At 34.4% G+C, this 20,508-nt stretch overlaps 1 protein-coding gene across 7 annotated transcripts in view; it reads right to left on the bottom strand.

Annotated features, from left to right (window-relative positions):
- The window catches only part of GLRA3 (glycine receptor alpha 3), a 207,014-nt gene that overhangs the window by 81,766 nt on the left and 104,740 nt on the right, over window positions 1-20,508 (bottom strand). For all 7 annotated transcript variants that reach the window (XM_072796036.1, XM_072796037.1, XM_072796031.1 and 4 more), the window contains one exon: window positions 13,342-13,424. In XM_072796036.1, coding sequence (XP_072652137.1) covers window positions 13,342-13,424 — 83 coding nt within the window. The remainder of the gene's footprint in view (window positions 1-13,341; window positions 13,425-20,508) is intronic.

Consider the following 20,508-nt stretch of genomic DNA (forward strand, 5'->3'; position numbering starts at 1 on the left):
ATGGTAGCTACGCTTGTGGTAAACACAGCATAACTTAAAAAGAAGAAATCTGTGGAGCTGCAGTGTTCTTGGAATTATTTGTGATGCATACATGATTTATTTCATTTTATTTTTTATTTATCTTTCTTTAGAGAAGGAGCAGGGGTAGTAGGGGGAGTGGCAGGTGAAGATGGAGAGACAGAATTTTAAGTCAGTAGACTCCATGACCAGCAGGGAGCCTGACCCAGGGCTCAATCTCACAATCCTGAGATCATGACCTGAGCTAAGAGTCAGATGCTTAACTGACTGAGCCACCCAGGCACCCCATATATAATTTATTTTACATCCATAAACTCTTGTATTCTATCAATGAAAGAGAAGCTGTAGTTGTTAACATTCATAACTTTTTTATTGGAACAGAGTACCTGAAATACAAATTTTTTGTGTGTGTAGGAGAAAGCTAATGTTGAATTACAAATTATATTTCATTATGCCACAACATGCTTTTTCTATTTACTGCTTGTTGTCAGTTAAATTTTTTAAGAATTATAAACATTTGAAGAAGCATTTTGAAAACCAATTTATATGTTTTGAAATGTTATTGAATTTTCTGTCAATAGATTCTCTAAATTTTGGTTGCATTTGTTCAAAATCAGTTGGAAATATTTAATTACATTATTTTATGAATGGAACACTAACATTTTGGATTCTGACGGTTTTAGCAAACAGCAACTATAAAAATAAAGTTTCTAAACAGGAACACTTTGAGATTAATCTCTACAATATAAGGGAGAAAGGTCTCCTATTATAATTCGATAACTATGTTTTGGAATGGGAAGACTATATTGACTGCTTGTTTATAATTGGATAACTTAAATAGAAATGGAAATGGAATTAAGAAGACACATTTTCCAGCATCTAAATTACACAAAGAAATAAAAAAAGATTCTTAAGAAGAAACAACTACTTTGACTGGGTTTTGTCCTAAAAGAATGTTTATTGATAAAAGGTACTCTTATTCAAGAAAAAGACAACATCTGTAAAAATGTTGCTGAAACAGTTACCTGTATCAATATAAAATACGTAAAACCAACCTCTGAAATTATCAAGTATTGATAATTGAGTTGAGCTACCTCAACGACAGGGACTATTTTCTTATTAAAAAAATTATAGGCCAAATAGCAGAGTCCAGTGACAGTGTTAACAACTTCAAATTCAGTACCAAAATTGCAACTTTTAAGATGATTCCAATTATTTTGATTTTTTAATATATGTGCATATATTCCTTTAGAAAGGACATATTTTATTTGTCTGCTTGTTTGTTTGTTTATTTGTTTATTTATGACAGGAGGTGGACTAATGGAGAGAATGTGTACTGCCACTCCGGCACTTAATCATGTTCATGGTGAGGAGAGAGGCATCTTGAAGTGGTCCTCAAGGTAGAAAGGATATTTTTAAAAAAGAAACAGTTTGGAACTATTGAATTCACCCACTAATATTAAAAAAAAAAACTATCAGCTAATAGACATTATAAAATATAATAATTGAAATATCTTTGGTGCCTTTCTTTTAGTCTCAAAAGTGTCTCCATATTTGGATGACCGGGTGGGTCAGTGGTTGAGCGTCTGCTCGGGTCACGATCCAGAGGTTCTGGGATCGAGTCTCGCATCAGGTTCCCCACAGGAAGCCTGCTTCTCCCTCTGCCTAGGTTTCTGCCTCTCTCTGTGTCTCTCATGAATAAATAAATAAATAAATAAATAAATAAATAAATAAATAAATAAAATCTTTTAAAAAAAACCCACACGCACAGAAGAAAAAAAGAGGTTACTGTTTAATACTTCATTCCATGAGTAGTATGCAAAAGAAATACTGGAAGGGAGAATACGATTGAGAATACATTTAAGGTGAAATCAGTTTTAAGAACTGTAAATCAACTATAGATTCACAGTTTTAGGAGGTTAAGAATGACATTTGGCCAGCTTTCTCAATCGAAAGAAGAAGAGAGAGAGAGAGAGGCTGAGACTTCTGGGTTTGACACAGCTTACAGATGCTAATGTCCTTAACTAGCAGCTGGAATTAAAAAAAGAAAAAAAAAAAGGAAGAAAATCCTCACACTTGGCACATGCTTACTGATTATTGCCAGGAGGAATATCACTCAAGTAAATTTTATTGACCTGACAAGGAACAACGGCTATGTCAAAATGTATTTAACTAAAACATTTTTATGTGTAATTTGTGCATTTAATTTGAATAATCCTACCATTAGCAGCTTGTTATGTGGTTTCCTTTAAGTTATAGGCCTGCTCAATTGTCTTCTTAGTAATTATACTCTCCCTAAAACTCTCTGGTATAACTAACCTCTAACCATTATTCTATACTAGTGGTTCTAACTTTGGTTACTGAAGGTTTGTGAGCTATTAATTTACAGACGTTTGGTCTGTCTACTTCATCGTTAGGTGACTTTGGGAAACTCACTTAATCTTTCTTGACCTTAATTTGCTGATATTTACGATGGAGATAGGACCCATCTCATTAAGTTGCATTTAAGATTAAATCATAACATATGTAAAACATAAGAAAATGAGTGTGACATCACCTTTTTGTAGACTTGTAACTACATTGTTTTTATAATACCACCGTACGTTTAGAATATCTGATAATCAGCAAAAAGTCCAAAGATGAGAACAAACTAGGGAAGAATAGTCACGGGGTTAAGTAGGATGGAATAATGTTTAAGTGGGGAGTAATTTTAGAAGTAGCTAGTTCATTAATGAATATTTGTGTCTTGGGAAAACTTGCTTTCTAATTAACATTGTAACTGCAGAAGCTTCAGGAAAATAAGAACAGTTTGTATCTCTGACTAGCCCCGCAAAAGGTATAGTATTATTCTGAATACTATCTACACTGTTCTAAATTATGAAAGAGCTTGGAAACAGCAAAGATTATTAGGAAATAATTGTGAAAAATCTTCATTCCTAAATTCCTAATTCCTAAATAGCCTTGGCATAAATTCCAGAGTAATGGTCTGAATCATATCAGATGCGGTTTTGAAATTCAGCTGAAAATAAAATAGGAAAAACTTCTCATCTATCATTAGATATTCCTATCCAAAAACCCCATTAAAACATATTTTGAAGGCTTCTTACAATTTTTTTGGTAATTTAATTGACCTTAAAAGGATCTTTTTCTATAATTTTAGGGATTTAGGCTGTTCTTTGTGGAAAAGAGTCCTTTCTTCCCTGAATTATTTCCTCATATTTTCTTTTCTAATCTGATAAATTAAAATTTCTTTAACTTTCTCACATTGGTGGGGTTTTCCTGTGTTGTTACCTACGTTCCTCTTTAGATATGAGATGAGGAATTGGACCTTTTATAGATACAGTGATAGTTTATATACCCATGCCATCGTTGTCTATTTATAAATAAAAAAGCTTTATTATGACATTAGGAAATTATTATTCAATGTTCTTCCAAGATTAAAAATATCTTCAGTCCTTGGGAAAAAATGGTCAATTTAGATAATTTTGCTATGGTATATATTAAAGGCTGAAAATTAAATCTTTAGTTTGATTCTCATCTTTCTTCCTGCATAGCAATTCCACTGTCAATCCCTTAGGGACATAGTTTAACTCATAACATAGTTGTGTTTCCTTCTCTTATAGATTAATCATTTGTGAAGCAAAGAAACAAGATGCATTTATAAATAAAATTATTATATCAATGGAAAATTGTCTTTTGAAAAGATAGCTTTAGGGGCACCTGAGTAGCTCAAATGGTTGAGCATTCAGCTCAGGTCATGATCTCCAGGTCCTGGCATCGAGTCCCACGTCTGGCTCCCAGCTCAGTGGGGAGTCTGCTCCTCCCTCTCTCTGTGTGCTCTTCCTCCCTCTCTCACACTCTCTCTCAATAAATAAGTAAAATCTTTTAATAAAAGAAAAAGAAAAGACAGATTTATGCTTTACTTCATACAGTCAATTAAAAAAAGATTATGTAGTAGATCTTGAACTTCAGTAAATTAATACAATCTAATCCTAAGAACGATTCAATATTTAGTTTATCTTCAGTAGAAATGTCACTTAACCTTACCCATTACCAGCAATGACACACAAAAATTGGGACACACACTCTTAAAAATCACACACTACTCTTTAAATAAAACATATAATGACAAGTAGGGCTTCATTACAGAATTCTCTCTGCAGCATATCTGAGTTGATATTTTTATTGATATTTTAATAGGTTTCTACTGGTGTGAATTTTGAAGATGCAAATTGTCATGGTAATTGGCCTGTATTTTCTGACTGAACTTGACACTAAAAAAAAAAAAAAAAAAAAAAAAAAAAAAAAATGAGTACTAGAAAGATAAATGAAACTAATACAATTTCTATATACCAAACAGCAAGCACTCACAGTATTTCTTCTAGAATTCCCTCATGAGGGTGAATGAGGATGTTGTAGACTGGAAGAATAACAGTATATTGCTTTTATAAAAGCAATGAGGTAAAACTCTGGAGATTTGACAAATAAGCACACTATGGGGTAAACCTTTAGATTTGATAAAGGAAATGTTTGAATTTTGAACCTACAGGCATCCTTAGAGATACATTGCAGGTTCAGTTCTAGAATACTGCAATGAAGCAAATATTGCAATAAAGTGAGTCAAATAATTTTTTGGCTTCCCAGGGCATACAAAATTATGTTTACACTATACTATAGTCTATTAAGTGGGCAATAGCATTAAGCCCCCAAAAAGGAAAACCTATGCAGTGTACATACTTTAATTTAAAAATATTTTATTGCTAAAAAATGCTAACTATCAAGCTAACCTCGTGGAGGGTCTCGCCTTGATGCTGGTGGCTACTGACTGATCAGGGTGGTAGATGCTGATGGTTGAGGTGGCTGTGGCAATTTCTTAAAACAAGGCAAAATGGAGTTTGCTGCATCAACTGACTCTTCCTTTCACCTATGATTTCTGTGTAGCATGTGATGATGTTTGATAGCATTTTCCCCACAGAAGAACATTTTTCAAAACTGGAGTCAATCCCCACAAACTCTGCTGCTTTTTTATTGACTAAATTTGTGTAATGTTCTAAATCATTTCAACATTCTTCATAGCATTTTCACCAGGAGCAGATTCCACCTCAAAAAAACACTCCATAAGAAAGAGTTCCTCAGCCGTTCAAGTTTTATCATGAGATTGTAGCAAGTCAGTCCCATAGTCAGGCTTCACTTCTAATTATGCCTCTCTTGCTATTGCTGCCACATCTGCAGTTACTGCCTCTTCTGAAGTCTTGAAGTCATCCATGAGGGAATGGAGTCAGCTTCTTCCTGACTCCTCTTGTTATTGATATTTTGATCTCTTCCCAAAAATCACAAATGTTCCTAATGGCACCTAGAATGGTGAATCATTTCCAGAAGGTCTTCAATTTGCTTTGCCCAGATCCATCAGAGGAATCACTATGTATGGCAGCTAGAGCCTTACAGAATGTATTTCTCAAATAATAAGACCTGAAAGTCAAAATTACTCCTTGATGCCTGGGCTGCAGAATGAATATTGTATTCTCAGCCTTATTAATTTCATTGTCCATCTCCATCGGGACTCTTGGGTGACCAAGTGCATCGTCAATGAGTGGTCATATTTTGAAAGGAATCTTTTTTTTCTGAACAGTGGGTCTCATGATGCGCTCAAAATATTCAGTAAACCATGTTGTAAACAGATGTGTTGTAACCAGGCTTTGTTGTTTGATTTAAAGCACAGGCAGAGTAGATTTAGCATTAATTCTTAAGGATCCTAGGATTTCTGGCATGGTTAATGAGCATTGGCTTCAACTTAAAGTCACCAGCTGCTTTAGCCCCTAACAAGAGTCAATCTGTCCTTTAAGCTTTGAAGCCAGGCATTGACTTCTCTTTTCTAGTTATAAAAACCCTAGATGGCATATTCTTCCAATAAAAATTGTTTCATCTACATTGAAAATCTGTTATTTAGTGTAGCCACTTTCATTAATGATCTGAGCCAGATCTTCTGGATAACTTTCTGTAGCTTCTACATGAGCACTTGCTGCTTCACCTTCCATTTTTATGTTAAACCTCATGAACCAACTTCCACTAGCTTCAGATTTTTCTTTTTTAGCTTCCTCACCTCTCCCAGGCTTCCTAGAATTGAAGAGAGGGCCTTGATCTGGATCAGGTTCTGGCTTAAGGAAATGTTGTGACTGGTTTGATCTTCTATCAGACCACTCAGACTTTCTCCATATCAGCATTAAGGTTGTTTTGCCTTATTATCATTTGCCTTCTTATCACTCCAGTGAACACATCATTTGTGTTCACTGGAGTAGCATTTTTAAGTTCCTTCAAAAATTTTTCTTTGGTTTTCAAAACTTGGCAAACCAGCACAAGAGGCCTACTTTTCGGCTTATCTCAGCTTTTGACATGGCTTCCTCGCTAAATGTAATCATTTCTAGCTTTGATTTAAAGTGGGAGCTGGGTGAGTCTTCCTTTCACTTGAACACTTGGAGGTCACTGTAGGGTTCTTACCTGGCCTAATTTCAATATTATGTCTCAGAGAATAGGAGGCCCAAAAAGAGGGAAGGAGATGGGGCAATAGCTGGTCAATAGGGGCAGTCAGAACACATACAATTATCCATTGAGTTTGTCATCTTATATGGGTGCCATTTATGGAGCCCCAAAACAATTACAGTAGTAACATCAAGGATCACTGATCACAGATCACTGTAACAAATATGATAATAATGAAAAAGTTTGAAATATTGTGAGAATTCTCAAAATGACCCAGAGACACAAAGCGAGCAAATGCTGCTAAAAAAATGGTGCCAAAAGACTTGCTGGATGCAGAGTTGCCAGGAACTGTCAATATGTAAAAAAACCCATAATATCTGCAAAGCACAATAAAGCAAAGTGCAATACAATGAAGTGTGCCTGTACACATGGAGACTCATTCTTTCCTTTGGCTGCAAAGGAATTCTTGGTGATGAGATTTAGCTTTCTAGGTTAATCTAGGGGCAAAGTTTCAGTTTTACTGTGGTTATTTCATTTTGATTTTAAATGGCAGCAGAATGAATCACTACAATAAACATAATTTTGTATCTAATACATTTCTATTTATAGTTAAATATTGAAAAAAGTAATGTTGGTTTTCTGATTTTTTTAAGTTCAGTGAAAGTGCTATATGAATGTACACTCCATGAATAAAGTAGATAATATTATTTGAAAAACAGTCTCTAGGAAATATGTTAAAATGTCACAGGAGTTTTCATTGTCTTTCTCTGCTTTACTTTTTCCATTTGTCACTCAACATTCCTTAAACTCAATGATGTGGTCTTCCTTGTCCTCTCTTTTGCTCTTTATTTTAAAGACTATCTTCAGAAATCTCATTTATCTTCATGTCTCCAAGCAACACTGCCAACTTTATTTCTCTATATTTCCACAACCATTCCTTATTCAAGTTGTATCACAAAACCCCCAGTAATCTAAAATACATTTCTAGTGAAATCTGTAGTTTTACAAGAAAACACAGCATATTTAAGCAGAAGTCAGCTTCTGCACTATTTTTTCCATTAATCACTGATTTTTTTCTAATTCATGTAACTGAAGCAACATTTAGTTTTGTGATTAAGAGAAAACTTGAGAGAATTATCCTTATGTTTAATTCTTATGCAAATCACAGAAAAAGTCTTCTAAATGTTCTCTGTTTTCCCCATTATTGTCTCAGCTCTTTGAATTTCTCATTAATTTGTGATGAAATTAGCTATCTGCAGTGTGTCAATTTCTTTTCATTCCCTTTTTCAAATAAAGCTGTTGCCTGAGGTTCTTTTATAATGTCAGATCAGTAAATGGAACTGGAAAAGATGGAGTGCTCAGGATTTTTCTTTATTGTTTTCAATCTAGTATATTTACCGTAATTTCCTTCTCTTCACTTTGTATCTGTTATATGTAACCTAATTTCTGTTTTCCTTGAAGAGTTTCTCCAGGGGTGCATCTAGTTTTTGGACTTTTCAAAGTACCAGTTTGCGTTTTTTATGTGATTCTTTGAATGCGCTGTTATTCCTTGTCAGTCTTCTTGAATAAAAGGCCTAGCTCAGGGCACCTGACTTAGTTGGTTAAGCATTTGCCTTCTGCTCAGGTCATGACCTCTGGTCCTGGAATCAAGTCCCACATAGGGCTCCCCACTTAGTGGGGATCTGCTTCTCCCTCTCCCTCTGTTCCTCCCCCTGCTCATGCTCTCCCTTGCTCTCTCAAATAATATAAAAAAAGGCTTAGCTCAGTAGTTTTTAGTAGAGAAAACTACTCTCACTATGTCTCAAGATTTTGATAGTTAATGCTTTCAATATCATTTAGTATAGAGTTTTCCTTTATTTCTTCTTTAAACAAGGAGTAATTTATTATACTATTAGTTTCCAGATCTACCCTTGTATAGTAATAGGTAATAATTTATGTTAATATATAGTAATTTATAGTAACTTTATATTGTTACTAGTCATATTGCATTTTAGTGAGAAATCACATTCTATCATGTGCTGATTTTTAGGAATTTATTAAAGCTTCCTTTGTAGCTTACTACATAATTTTTAAACTGTTCTTATAAGCTAAAAACAAACCATGAGTGTTCTCTTTACCTATAATTACTTTTGTTCCAATATTTGTACCACTATTTTCTTTTTTTTTTTTTAAGATTTTATTTATTTATTCATAGACACAGAGAGAGAGGCAGAGACACAGGCAGAGGGAGAGGGAGAAGCAGGCACCATGCAGGGAGCCCGATGCGGAACTCGATCCCAGGTCTCCATGATCACACCCCAGGCTGCAGGTGGCGCCAAACCGCTGCGCCACCGGAGCTGCCCTGTACCACTATTTTCAAGTAAATTACTCATTTATCTATTTTTTAAAGATTTTATTTATTCATAAGAGACACAGAGAGAGGCAGAGGGAGAAGTAGGCTCCCTGCGGGGAGCCTGATGCAGGACTCGATCCCAGGACCCTTGGATCACAACCTGAGCCGAAGGCAGACACTCAACCACTGAACCACCCAAGCGCCCCTCTATTTTTTTTAACTTTAGTTTTACATGCTTTTTTTGCTTTATGTATTTGGAAGTTATATGGAAGATATTTCTATAATTATTATAGGTTATTTACATACTTAAGCATTTCTGTCTTATAATTTTTTTCTATACTTTTTTTCTGATATTGAAATTATCATCCTGGAGTTTTTTAGATACATTTCTCTGATACACATTTTTCTGGCTTTTCTTCCCAAATGTTTTCGAAAAGTGTTTTTTAAAAGTGTTTAGTTGACAAGATATTGTTGAGTCTTAATATTTGTTAATGACTAGGTGGAGAATCTCTTTATTTTGCTATGTTAATATAATTTTCGCATTTATTTTAAGTTTTTTTGTTTTGTTTTGTTTTGTTTTGTTTGAAGTAGGCTCCATGCTTCAATTTGAGGCTTGACCGCATGATCCTGAGATTGAGATCTGAGCTGAGATCAAAAGTAAGATGCTCAATTGACTGAGCCACCCAGGTACCCCACATTTATTGTAATTATGGTAATAGAGAGCTAACCCAGGGTTTTAAGTCCAAGTCACGAATATACACTTTTGGAGGTGTGGGGTCATGGCTAGCTTAGACAAAATATGCTTCTCTGAGTTATTTATTGACTCTTAGCACTATTCTTAGCCTTTTTCACTCTTCCTTTTGTACTAACAGTATCCATTAATATATACTTATCTTTAATGCAAGTCTGCATAAAGAACTTCTCAACTGTCCTCCAAGTTCTTAAAAAGAGGGACTGCTGTGCTTTATGAATTATTAGGTCACCTGAGATATTATGTGGAATATATTAGATACCTGATAGATATTTTTCAATCGATTCTTAGATGAATGAACATTCCTCGGGCCACTGAGAACAGTCTTGACCATTGACAGACATCATGGAACACTCATTGAATTTAAGAAAGTTGGATCGTGACAGGCCATTAAAAGCTTTGCCTTTAAATTATGTGCCTTTTTTGCTTGTTTCTACACCTCTCAACCCAATTTGTTTTCTTTTTCCCCTCTGCAGTCAGAATTTCATCAAAATACTAGGTTCCTTACAGCTCTTGCTTTCTAGTAGGTTAACTTGTTTTCCAGCAGGTTCACTTGTGATTTTAAGCCATTATTTAAAAAAAAAAAAAAAAAAAGTGAGTGATTGCTCTAAAAGAGTTTATGAAAAATATCTTGAAGGATTTGACTTCAGTAGCTTCCACTTTGACAAGATTTTCTTAGCATCTGCTAAAGACGTTTGATAAACAGTATCTCTATTGTGAGCTCAGTTAATTTTTAATAAGAGAGCCGGAAGTATCTAATGCCTGAAATAGTAAAGAGATGTGAGGCAATCTATTCATCCCTGATTCATTCCTGATAAGGAAATAAGAAACAAGAGGGAGGAGGCAGTAGGCTCTGTTTTCCCATGTGGAGATTTTGATTGATTTGGGAATGTTCTGGGAAAAGCAGACACCATGAAAGGTCTTGTTATGTCAGCTTTTTGTCCTGCAAAATAGCTCAGTATGCTTTCCTTATTCTAGAAAAGAAGTCCAGTGACCCAGTTATCCCTCAGGCACTATATTCTTTCCCATCTTTCTTCAGTAACTAACATTCATGGAGTAATAGATTTTACTCACTGCTCCCACTTTCTCATAAAACTCTTAAAATTTTTTTTGGGGGGAGAGAATCCAGATTTGACCCTCATCATTCTAATCACATTTGTCTTTGTTACCAATAATGATGGCTCTTTTTTTCAATCACCTTAAAAAAAAATTTTTTTTGGTAACATTTGATACTGTTAAAGAGATCTCAGATGTTTCTTTTGGAATTGAATGATACTGACGTTAGTTTGCTATCCATGACCATCCCTTGCCTGGAAGTCCTTCCAATAATCTCCAAATGCAGGCATTTCTAAAGGGTCTGCTCCTCTTTGTTTCCCTCTATATTCTCTCCTTCAGAAATGTTATCTAGTTGTTTGAATCACTTTCTTTATGGCTTTCAATAGTGTATCCCCAATTCTAATTTCTCCTTTTTGCTTGATACCTAAATCCCATAACTCAGATATATTAAGATGGAACTTATCAATATTCCCTTCCACAATTACTTCTCATCCTATGTCTTCTTTCTCTGTTAATATTTCAAGTTTGACTCTATTCACCTAAGCTCTGAATTCATCTGCTCCCAGAGACTTCACATGCATTTTGTATTGAAGTAAATGAAAGGTGGTAGATTTTACCATAAAATATGACCCTTTAAAAAAAAAATATGACCCTTTAGCATAAGGATTATTTTGAGCTAAAGGCCCTTGAAAAACAGCAGATGCCAGAAAAGCATCTACTGTTTTGCTTTTTTTTTTTTTCTTTCTGAAAACAGGAGATAACAACTCCTGTGGAAAACAGGAGATAGAAACCCCCTTTCTATAGCAGGAAAAAAGAAACATCTTCAATGGGGAATGGAAGCTGAGAGAATTCGGTACAGACCTTGTTAAAACAATTTTTTAGCTTCCTTTAGCTTCCTTGCATAGTTTAGTTACCTTTTCATATTTGCCTCTCCTTGTTCAATCTGGTATAAAAACATTTAGGTTTTGCCACTTCTCAGAGTCTTCATTTCATTATGAAGAATCTCATGTTATGTAAAACTTACATTAAATAAATTTGTATGCTTTTCTCCTGTTAGCCTGTCTTATGTCTTTAATTTTCAAGCCCAGTTGAAAAAAGGTAAAAAGGTAAAGATAAAATGTTACTTCCTCTATGGTACCAACCTCTATGTTTCTACTTTCCACATCATTCCCCTTTGACCCTACTTCTATTCTTTGTTTTGAAATATTATGAAACCTTAAATAACCTTGGTTCATTTGGCTAAAAGAATCTTTAAAGGCATAATATTGAGCAAATCATTCTCTTGCTCTTATATCTTGAACAGTTGCTCCCTGCCTATTGGATAATATCAGCACATCTGGTTTAGTAATTAGGGTAGCTTTTTGTCTTATACTATTTTGCATATGATTTTTTGCTTGACACCCTTCCATGTACCCAATTTTGCATCCAAGATATAGAATCGGCCTGTCTGCAAAATGCCTTCATGATGTGGCTAAAAAATCTTCACTGTTTGGAATCTTTTGTTGCCTCTCCCCATTTATATTTCTAAATAGCTCCCCCAACTAAAACTACATTATTTTATTTTATTTTCCTTTGCTCAGTACTTTATTCATGTGTGTGCTTAACATTTAGGAACTACTATAAAAGTAATGCATTTAAATTTAACAAGAAGGAGTTATTGTGAGAGACATATTTCCACTTCCTTATCTTAAGAGAAACCAGAGGCATGGCCGCATTCCCCCATGAAGTAGGCTCGCCATCTAGTGACAGCTCCATCTCACTACAAACTTTGCCTCTGAGGCCTGCAAATCTGAAGACCTACCTTTAAATTTTCCTCAAGGGATATGTCAACAGACTTTTTTTTTCCCCTGATAGAACACTGTACCACAAGAAAAAGACTGCCCAGTGCTTACTTTTTTTATGCCACTAAACATTTAAAAACAATTAACTTTGGGTTGATTCTATAGATAAGTTCAAAGAAACAGAAAGACCTGAAATGTTTGTGTTAATGTTAATCGGTGATACACACGGATCCACTTTGAAAGATGAAATTTAAAAGAATGCTTCAAAGCTTGGAAAGATCTCTGATAAAGTGTGAGAAGTTTCTCTTCTCCTGAGATAACATGCACAACATACCCAGCAGAGTACACTCTGAATAAACATTAGCAAAATGGTTCAAAGTAAGCATAAGTTTTGGAACCAGATGAGCTGTTGTCACCGCCTCCATAAGTTGGATCACAGTATCCAGGTATTCAAAATGACCGTTTTGACATGTAGAAACATGAGGACAATAATATCTTTTTTTGAGTATTGAAAATAACATGTAAAATGGTTGGTCTATAGCCAGCACTCTAAAAAAATGATGGTTTGTTTTTAATGATTATTATCTTTTTTTAGCTTCAGTAATTTGTATAGAGATATATAGCTGTTTGTCAAGCTTAAAAACTGTTATTCCTAGGTCTTCAATTTATTTATCATGGTATAGACTATAAGTGTTGCCTAGGTTCTCAATTTATTTATCATAGTATAGACTATATGTGTTGATAGAGATTACTTTCATTACACGATGAAAGATAACATGCCTATTTAGTAAATATCTGACAGAAAGAGATCACAAATTATCTACATTTATCTACAGATAAATTATAAATTATCTACATAATCCATTAAAATTTATATTGACTACACTTTTTAAAGTATTCAGAAAAAGTAAGTTGTCTGTACTTACAACTTTCCAGTTGCATTATACATGTTTGTACATCCATTGGAAAATTCTTGAGATCCATTGGACAAGAAAGTGTTAATGTCAATCTGAAAGAATTCAAAGTAATTATTTTTAAAAATAATTTATGATATCATACTAATATTCTATTGTTCAGGGTACAACTGGAAAACAAGCTTTGATTAGTGACTAACAACTCTTCAAATAAAATTTACTTCGGCTTGGATATGTTTTTAACTATGAAACAGCTGTATCTTTATACATAAATTTTCAGGGAGGAGAAAAGCTGTATATTTAAACATCCAATAACATTTATTTATTTTACTCAACTTTTCATTCCTTTATGGAGGGCTGTAGATGTCTACAAGAGGTCTATATTTCCAGAAAAGACCCTCAGAAAGAAATTTGTGAGTAGGTCTATAAAATTAATGCCAAATGCTAAAGGGCACAGTTCTCCAAGATCACATGTACATCATGTTTGAGGAGGTATGTATATCCAGGGAACTGGGAGAGCAGGGTACAGGAATCAATCCTGCATGACAATGTTCAGTAATCTTGAAACATTGAAGAAGTCAGTGAATCAGAGGGGAAAAAAAATGGAATCTGAGGGACTTGAAAATTATAGCTGTTAGAGTGAGGTCCTCCGCTATAGGACTAGGGCATTTCACCAGATTTTACCAGGGTTAAGAAAGAGCCCTCTGGAATATATGTAACATAATCCTATGCTCACCAAACTTCTAATTTAGCTCTACACAAAATAGAATGACCTGGATGGTATGCACCAGCATTATGTCCATTTTTCACTTTCCAGGAAGTATTTGTATGTTGGCATTCCAAATAATTCATAACCCAAATTCATTACTTCATTACTCATAATGCATAACTCATGAAAAAATATTTTTCATTGGAGAAGTATATTACTACCTTGAAAGAGTGGCAAGAATTCGTAGTTCTTGAACCTGAGAAAAAGAGGCACACATCCAAACAAACCCAAGTTTATTAAAATAAATTTCTTATCTTAGAACTCTCCAGCCAGCCCCTCTATTTAAAATATTCCTATTGAAATTCAGCATATCAGTGAGCACCTTAGGTGGGTTTGTTTACCTAGGCTTTGTGACCATAGGTAAATTACTTCACTTCAGTATATTTCAGGTTTCTCATCTCCAAAATGAATACAATAATAGTACTTGCTCCAGAGAACTGTGGTGAACAATATGGGTTAATACATGTAAAGTGCTTAGACAAGTGTCTGACACATGGTAAACACTCAATAAATATTACTTATTAAGGATTACTAGCATCCTACCCCCCATCTTCCCCATGCCAGAATTACATGGGATGGGCACAAAGATGACAGAACCAGATCACATACAAAGCTGAAGCACCTGGGAGGCTCAGTTGGTTAAGCATCAGATTCTTGGTTTCGGTTCAGGTCATAATCTTACGGGTCATGGGATTAAGCTCTGCGTTGAGCTCCCAACTCAGTGGGGAGACTACTTGAAGATTCTCTTCCTCTGGGCAGCCCGGGTGGCTCAGCGGTTTAGTGCCGCCCTCAGCCCAGGGCATGATCCTGGAGACCTGGGATTGAGTCCCACGTCAGGCTCCCTGCATGGAGCCTGCTTCTCCCTTTGCCTGTGTCTCTGTCTCTCTCTCCTCTCTGTTTCTCATGACTAAATAAATAAAATCTCAAAAAAAAAAAAAAAAAAGATTCTCTCCCTCTGCCCCACTCATGCTCTCTCTCTCTCTCTCTCTCTCTCTCTCTTCCTCTCTCTCAAAAATCAATAAATAAATCTTTAAAAATATTTTTAAAAAATCACATACAAAGCCTATTTAGTGTTAACAAAAAATAATCAGCACTGCTAAATGTAATCACATTCTCTAAAATAACATTTTTGTGTAGGCCATAGTCATAAAGTTATAATAATTCCTGTTTTACAGTGAATACTCTTGGTGAGGTCCAATTAACATAATTTGAGAGATATAAATGGACAGACATGTGAAGCTGCTGTGTTTTTTAGAGTCCCAGGAGGATCACTTGACAATTCCTTCAATTCAGAGTCCATAACACACTAAAATAATTCATATAGTTCATTCTTCAAGAGCAATTTTCTCTTGGCTCAGCTAGCTCATAGATTCTGTGAGTATGATCTTGTAGATTTACAAAGTTCTCTCTTAAAAAGGCAACTGTAAAATCAGGTGGACACAATGTTCTCTGTCTTGTGAAAGGGTTTTTTAGAAGTGTATGCACAAGTATATTTTGAACATACGCACATTAATTTTCCAAACATCCAAGGCTCTTGGGACAGCCAGTTTCAAATATTGGCTTGGAGAATTAATTCTGTGACCTTTTGTATGGAAGTGAATAGCATTCTCAGAATCTTTTCCAAGCTCTCACCATGCATGTGATGTCAAATTCATATCCCGGCTATTTTTTTGGCATTAAATGAGAGGCATTACATAATTCTTTTAAAAAGAAGGGCTTGAAAGGAATTATTTGGCAAAGAAAAACACTGTTTGTAGAACTTCTGTCATAAATCATATCCTGAAAAACATCTGTTTATTGACATTCTTTCTTTTGTTTAAAGTACTATACAATTACCTCTTTAACAACATATGGATGAAAAAATACTGTCAACCTGGTGGGTGTGATACTGAATTTCTTCATCAAAACATTACATACAAATTAAAGATATGTTTTGACCACATCAAAAGGAAACTAAATCAAAAGACAATTAATCACATTCTACTGTTTTGGAAATGAATATCTTCTTGTGTAAGAGAGGACACTAAGTTCTCTTTCTGAGACAAGACACATAAACAGGATATGGTGTTTTTTATTTTCTCTTAAAAAGTCTTGGCTCAGTGAAGTAGTAATGTTAAAAAAAAATGACTATAATCCATGACAAACAGTTGACCTGATTAAAATGGAGGTATTGCCCATTTTTGAACAAGCATTGCCTAGAGTACAGTGGCTGTCTCAACCATTAATTAAGTATATTATATATATATATAATATATTTATATAAGTATATATATATATATATATATACACACACACACTTTTCGGACTGCATTTTTGGCTCTTTATGAAACTGGTAAGTATCTTTATTAGTTCCTAATATTTCTGAATTTAATGTCATAAGAACAATTACCCCCTTTTTTTTTTTTTAAGATTCATTTATTTACTTGAGAGAAGGAGCGAGAGCATGAGTGGGAGGGCAGAGAGAATCTCCAGAGGACCTTGAGCTAAGCAGAAGCCCAATGTGAGTCAGGATCCTATGACCCCAAGATTATGACCGAGCCAAAACCAAGAGTCAGATGCTCAATGGACTCTAGCACCCAGGCACTCGGAACAGTGACCACTTGACTAATTATCAGCTTTGCAATATTATCTGTAATATCATAATTGGGGTAATACATCCATTGTACTTGTTATGTAGTAGATGCCATTTTAAAACCTTACATATTTCTCAACTCATTTATTCCTTACTACAAATTTATAAGACAGGTAAACTGTATTACCCTATTTTAGAGATGAGGAAACTAAGAGGTCAACTCACCTGGCATTACAAAGCAGAGATTGGTAGAGCTTAATTTGCAATTCTGGGAGTCCAGTTCTAGATTACATACCTTAACCTGTAAGTATACTGCCTTTCAAAGGCATTAAAACATTTTTCATGAAAATGGGTTTTTTAATTAATATGACTTTTCAAATTTTGTATTTATATAATGTAAGAAATGATATATTTCATTCAGTATTATTACATTTAAGATAAAAGATAGATAAGTGATTCTTCCAAAAAAAATCAGAGAAATGTAATTAAATTTTAGAAAATATAAGGAGTTTCTTCATGGATTTTATATATTTTCTCAAGTGATTTGGCATTTTATTAAGATTCTATATTGATCAAAAAACTCAGGAGAGATTAGATTATTGAAGCACTAGAAGGAAGATTGTAACTAATGTTCTCATCTGGAATTTTGTTGTCATCTGGTTTTAGAGATGATTTTAAAGAATATCAACCCATCACTAGTGGAATCTTAGTATTGTTGATGGTTCCTTCAAGAAGCTGATGTAAGCTAAGGACCTCTTCAGAAAAATATGCATAATCACTCACATGCAAAATTCTCCTTATAACATGTACTTTATGATACTGTAAATCGATTGCCCCTGAATGAACAACATTTTAAAAAGCATCTGTTGATAAGCTTGCTTTTCCTATTAAAAATTAACGTTCAAAAAATAAACACATATTGTATAAGTAAGCTTTAATTCTTTTCACAACTGAATTTCAAAGAGTGATTATATTTAGTTTAAATAAAAGTTGAAATTGTTTTATGATCTTTGACAAGTCACTGTGCATAGCATTTCTGATATAAAATTTCTTCCTGTTATTTGGTTTTTAATGCAATAATGCTCCTGTAATATAAATAGTAAAGTTGGATATATTAGTAAGTATTAATAGTAGTAGTAAAGTAAGTAGTAGATAATATTAAGCTGCCTCTGATGTGTTTGCATTATCTTGTGATGAGGATTTTGCCATCCTCACTTTACAAGTGACAAAATGGAGACTTAAGTTGATAACTTGCAAGCATCATACAGTGGTAATTTAAGGATTCTGGAAAATATCAGCACTAATACTTTTTGAGGGATTTTGTTTTCTTTTGAGGAAAATGCAGATAACAACTTTACTGTCTATTATATGCGTGGCACTATGCTGGGTGATTATTATACATTATTTCAGGCTCAAAGTAATTAGCATTTTCACTATCATGCATATAAGAAAAATGAGCCTTTCACAAGTAGAGACTTGCCCAAATCACAGCTGGTAAATTGTAGAGCCTAAATCTGACTTGGAAAACACAGTGGTCCATGGTCCGCTGTGCATTTTGGTACACATCTTGCTGGGCGGTGCCAAGACTGTAAGTCCCAAGCTATTTTTTATCTGAGTCATTTCTCAGAGATGTTTATGGAACTGTTAGTTTTGAGAGATGAGATAATGTTGTTCTTCTGAACAAAAAGAAGGTTTGCTTATAGTTTGCTATAAAGGCAGTGGATTCCCCAAACTCAATGTTCCACAGCTGTGACGCAGATCCCCAGTGTATGTTACATCCATCAGGGCCTGATGCATTGTTCCAATGAAACTGGAGGGCATGGAAGAAGTTAGGCAAATTCACTGATGCTTGTGTTGCTTGTTTACAGTAAGTAATACATTCCTTCATCTCTGACCCAGAGTCTTGTATCTTCTGTTAGCATCCATAAAATAAATGAGGCTGATTTTATAAGTAGAGTAAAATGAAATCCCAACTTAGACAATCTAAAAGTCATGTGTCTAGCTCCAAAGCCATAACTTGAAATAGACTGCACTTAAAAATTATGAATATAATTCAAAATATTTTAAAGGTTATTAATATAATTCTAAGTTCAAACACTACAGAAAGTATTATAAAAAACAGTCGTATTTTTGCCCTACCCATTCTACCTCCAATTCAGTTCTAGCATCTCAGAGGCAGCCTTCTTTAGACACTTGTCTAAGATTTACAGTCATGTATCTCAATTGCTATTATATTATGTTTGATTTTTTAAGTTTGCAAAATTGCCTGTTAATTTCCTACAAGGAAAATGTTTCTTTTATACCACACTCCATGTACTTAACTCTCCTGTAACACTCAAAATTTAGTCACATAAATATTTACAGTTAAATTAATATTCAGCATTTACATGTTACGAATAAGTAATTACTGTTTGTGGTTAAGCATAATAGTTTGCTGTAATTATAACTCTCATGTAGCATTTTGTTTTCACTAATAGTACTAATAATTGTTTCATTTTCAGAGTCAACAAATTCCTACCAGAGCCACAAATTCAACAAACGCCCTTTCAGAGCTACAAAGTCCCTCTCAATGATCAATACAGCAGGTAATCTATCAATTCCTTGTTTTTCATGGACACCTCTTTATTTTTCTGTTCTTTCTTTCTAATAAGATATTAAACCTCTGTTTTGATGTTCTTATTTTCATATTCTTTCTCCTCTATTTCTTTGTATCTTGATTCTGCTTCTTGGGAGATGTCTTTACTTCATCTTCCAAATATTCTACTGATTCTTTTTTTTTTTTCTTACTTTGGTTTACTATTTGCTTCTGTTATGCTCTGAATGATTTCTTTTGTTCTTTTCTTATTTTGCACATGCAGTTGTCTCATCTGTCCAGAGATTTTTTTTTTTATGGTCTCTTCTCTCTGCATTTTCTCAAGTCAATCCTTTTCTCTTTCGTGAATTTTTTCCTCTTTTTTCTTCATTTCTGCTTCTTTTTTGGTTGTTGATATTATAGAATGTTCTTGAATGTCTGATTTTATTTAAGAATGAGGCAAGAAAAACTATTTGGAATGCAGTTAGTAGCAGATGGTTCACTGAGTAATGGTTTTAACTGTAGGATAATAACACTGCTGTCAGATTTTTCCTTGGAGGTTCCTCAATTGTCAGTATCTGTAGATCTTTTCCCAGAGGTATACTCTTCTGACTGCTACTGCTCAATGGAAGAAGTTGAGGACTGGTTTTCTGCAGTTTAGGGAAAACAAGGGTTTCACCACACAGTATGCAAACCTCATGTAATCACCATTTTCTTAGTAAAATGATGCATGACAGATGCCAGCTGTGCCGGGAGCCACTACTCCTGAAGCTTGTGGTACAACCTCTTCCAGATTTTCTGTCCTTTTTTCTGCTCATTTCAGAAGGCAAAAAAAGTACATGGACAAGAAAATCAGGAATAGAAAGCTCAGTCTTGTTTCTATAAATTTTAAATCAATTATTGTCCCTTTCTTTTCCAGCTCCCACTTTCTGAAGTCCTAGCAGCCTTAAATTTCTAAAAGATTGAGGATATTATTTTCTTACTTCTGAGTTCCCCTGCTGTAGCTTGGATTTCAGCTGTGCCTGTTAAATCAGTTTTCACAAGTGCATTCATTTTCCAGCGTCCTAAAATATGTCATCATCACTCATCGGTCACTGTCTTCTTTCCCATTACTTTCATCCCTTGTGTGCTAATGCCATTTTTATTCATTATTCAGCTTATTTCTTTGTTTTAGGAGGTTTAAGAAGGAAATATGGATAAATGGATAGGTTCAATAGTCAGGTTTGCCAGGACAGTCTTTAAACAAGCAGGAAAGCCAGGTCCCTC

This window comes from Canis lupus, chromosome 24 (assembly GCF_048164855.1).
Source record: "Canis lupus baileyi chromosome 24, mCanLup2.hap1, whole genome shotgun sequence".
NCBI lineage: Eukaryota > Metazoa > Chordata > Mammalia > Carnivora > Canidae > Canis > Canis lupus.